The sequence below is a fragment of the Nanorana parkeri genome, unplaced genomic scaffold (genome assembly GCF_000935625.1).
Source record: "Nanorana parkeri isolate BGI_ZX_2015 unplaced genomic scaffold, ASM93562v1 scaffold2724, whole genome shotgun sequence".
NCBI lineage: Eukaryota > Metazoa > Chordata > Amphibia > Anura > Dicroglossidae > Nanorana > Nanorana parkeri.
In genome coordinates, this window is record NW_017308992.1 from 74,809 (window position 1) to 78,324 (window position 3,516).

Below are 3,516 nucleotides of genomic sequence, written 5' to 3' on the forward strand. Positions count from 1 at the left end.
CAAGGCACTACTTCTACAGCCCCCCCTCCCCCCCCTCTACAATCAGGTTATGTCACCCCTACATTATTATATAGATAATAGAGGGTTGGGGTGAATATCTTCCCAGATGGGCTCGGGGGATTAAAAAAAAAGGATTAAACTTTTTGATAGAGGAATGTGTGAGACATATACACACACACACACTTACAGGTCAAATACTATGTAACTCGAATAATTAGAATATCGTGCAAAAGTAATGGCAGTAAGTGCTGCAAAAGGGGCCCAAACCAAGTACTGAGTACATACGCATGCTGGTACTTCTCAGAGGTCCGATATTGTTCTATGTACAATCCGTGTTTTATTGATTGCATGTAATCTACTTTTTTGAGGTTGTGGATTTGGGGTTTTCATGAGCTGTGCGCCATAATCATCACAATGATGACACATCACGGCTTGAACTATCTTGCTTTGCATGTAATGAGTCTCTCTCATATATTAGTTTCACCGCATAAGTTGCATTAGTGAAATAAATGAACTTTGCACCATATTCTAATTATTCGAGTTTCACCTGTATATTCAGTTTTGGTGTTTAGCTTTATATTATATGTACTTTATGAAGTGACTCCGGACACCAGGAACCGGGCCCGACCGGCTGGCCGCGCCACAAGTCCCCTCTGTTGTCACTGTACACACGCAGAGCTGACACTCCAAACACGAGGCCGAGCGGGATGTTGTAGTAAACATGAACTTCTCCTCCCAACTCACAGCAAACAAGGTACAAGACATCCCGAGATAACTGCGCCATATACCATAGAGAGGTACACCCATCCCCAATAACCGTGCCTCATACCATAGAGAGGTACACCCATCCCCAATAACCGTGCCACATACCATAGAGAGGTACACCAGACATCCCCCGATATACCATAGAGAGGTACACCAGACATCCCCCGATAACCGCGCCATATACCATAGAGAGGTACACCCATCCCCAATAACCGTGCCACATACCATAGAGAGGTACACCCATCCCCAATAACCGCGCCATATACCATAGAGAGGTACACCCATCCCTCGATAACCGCGCCATATACCATAGAGAGGTACACCCATCCCTCGATAACCGCGCCATATACCATAGAGAGGTACACCCATCCCCAATAACCGCGCCATATACCATAGAGAGGTATATACAGTATACGATACAACTACAGAAATGGACTCCACAGTTCTGCACAGAATTCCAGGAAACACTCATTAGTCTCGCACCCCCGGAGGGCCGAATCTGACATGTGAGGAGATGGAGGACTAAAATCAGAATCATTTTCTAGTGTTGGATAGCACGGCGGGGAGGGGGGGTCACTTCTTCGAAGTGGTAATTGCCCTCTGAATGAGAATTTATTCTACTTCCTGTCCTAGACATGGTGGTCACTGGGACAGGAAAGATTAATTCTGCACAGCAATTTCCACTCACTTCCTGTTACAGTGATTGGGGTCACCAGGGCAGGAAGTGAGGAAATGTCCCCAATGGGATGAAGCCAATAATAATCCTTCTCCCCGAAGGCCGGAGTTCCACTATAGAAAGAAGCTGCAGTCCAGCCGTACAGACAGAACAGGAAGTCCAAGTGAGGACAGAACATGGAATACGAGAGGCACACACACAACACACGGACACACATGAAACTATTTCTGGGGTAATCAGACGGAACACACGTGACATGGAACCATTCCCTTTCCTCCTGTGAGAGATCAAACCGAGAACACGAAACACGACAATCGCGGTACATTCCATTATCGGGGGGGAGATGACCCCCCTATACACACACATCCTGTAATCCCTTCTGCCCGTCACCCTGCGATGGCAGCGGTCAGTTTCGGGGGTCACCTGTGTCATCGCCCGGCAGCCATATCACATTTACAGGTTTATAGAAGTCAAACCATTTACCATGCCACGTCAAAGCGGAATCCCAGATCGAAGATCGTGTAGCAGGTCCCTGGAAGAAACAAAACGCACATTAGAGACACAATTGTGCTTGCAATGCAGAAACAAACCTTCAATGCGTGGGGGAGGGGGTTATTATTCTTAAAGGAGCACTCCACCACCAGCGGAGAATGTAGAAGTGACCCGATGAGGAATATGAATGGTCACGATGTGACGTTATGGTTGTAGAAGTCGTCATCTCGTCTATAATGAGGTCCCGATGGATAGTCTCACTCCCGGGTTCGGTATATATGGATCTCGGGGTTCTTACAGCTTCTGGCAGCCATTTCTATGCACCCCGCAGTCCCGGTCTGTGTTCTTGTATCACAGTCCTCAGGCAGAGAGGCTCAGGAACGTTGCTCGGGGATATGACCAGAACCGCAGCTCAGCGTCATATATCCGACATCAATAATCACTTCTAATTAGGGACGCACCGATACAGCGGCTAAATGCCGAAAGCGCAATTTTCCTGCCGATACATCGGCGTGTCCCTGAATTCTTTCCTCCCCGCCGGGCGCTGCTGTGTGTCCCAGCCGGGAGGAGAGAAGGTGACAGCCGGCCAAGCGCTGCGGGAGGAGAGCGCTGTGAGTGGCCGGTGTCTCTTCTCCCGCACCGCTCAGCCCATCACAGTCCGGTAGAGCGGTGTGGGGGCGGGGACAGGCCGCGCTGTCACAGGAGGCGGAGCTTTCCTCCCCGCACCGCTCGCTCAGCTTCCTGTGACAGCGTGTCAGAGAGGAGAGCGGGTACAAGCGGTGATGTGATCAGTGATTGCTGAGTGTTTGTAGATAACGGAGGACAGAGTATGGTTACTATATCCTCATTTATGAATGAATAGGAAGTGATCTACATCACATCTACATCACTTCCTGTTCATTCATGATTGTAGTTATAGTAACCATACTCTGTCCTCATGTTATGAATGATCAGGAACACTCAGTATAGAGGATTCCTGATCATTGATAACAGGGGCTGCAGAAAAAGAGATCGAGGACCCTCTGCGCGTCTCCGAGGACCCTCTGCGCGTCTCCGAGGACCCTCTGCGCGTCTCCGAGGACCCTCTGCGCGTCTCCGAGGACCCTCTGCGCGTCTCCGAGGACCCTCTGCGCGTCTCCGAGGACCCTCTGCGCGTCTCAATCTCTTTTTCCATTTTAAAAAGGGAAATATCAGGGATCCGTTTAGACCCCCAATATTTCCCCAAACCACCTAAAAGTAAAAAATAAAAATATTTAATAAAAAATGGATTCATAAAATAAAATATTGTAAGAATTTAAATAAAAACATTTTCGGCTGGACAATTTTTTTTAAATTTCAGTTTCGTTTTGGTTTTTACATTACTATTTCGGCGCGCCTCTACTTCTAACAAAACATAAGAGGCGGCAAGAAAGAGACGAGGACGAGCAACGCGTTCAGTATAAGCGGCAGGAAGGTGGAGAGTCGTCACATGACAGAGGGCAGGCCGTGTGGTATCACTGTACTATGGATGGGGGACTCCGATGGAAGGGGATAACCCTAATCCCATCCAGACAAGTGCCCCCCCCCCACCCATCCTGACAAGT

General features: G+C 48.5%; 1 protein-coding gene across 1 annotated transcript in view; it reads right to left on the reverse strand.

Annotated features, from left to right (window-relative positions):
* The window catches only part of ATP6V0B (ATPase H+ transporting V0 subunit b), a 20,480-nt gene that overhangs the window by 13,373 nt on the left and 3,591 nt on the right, over positions 1-3,516 (reverse strand). The window contains exon 2 of the mRNA XM_018574080.1: positions 1,925-1,973. Within this exon, the coding sequence (XP_018429582.1) occupies positions 1,925-1,973 (49 nt within the window). The remainder of the gene's footprint in view (positions 1-1,924; positions 1,974-3,516) is intronic.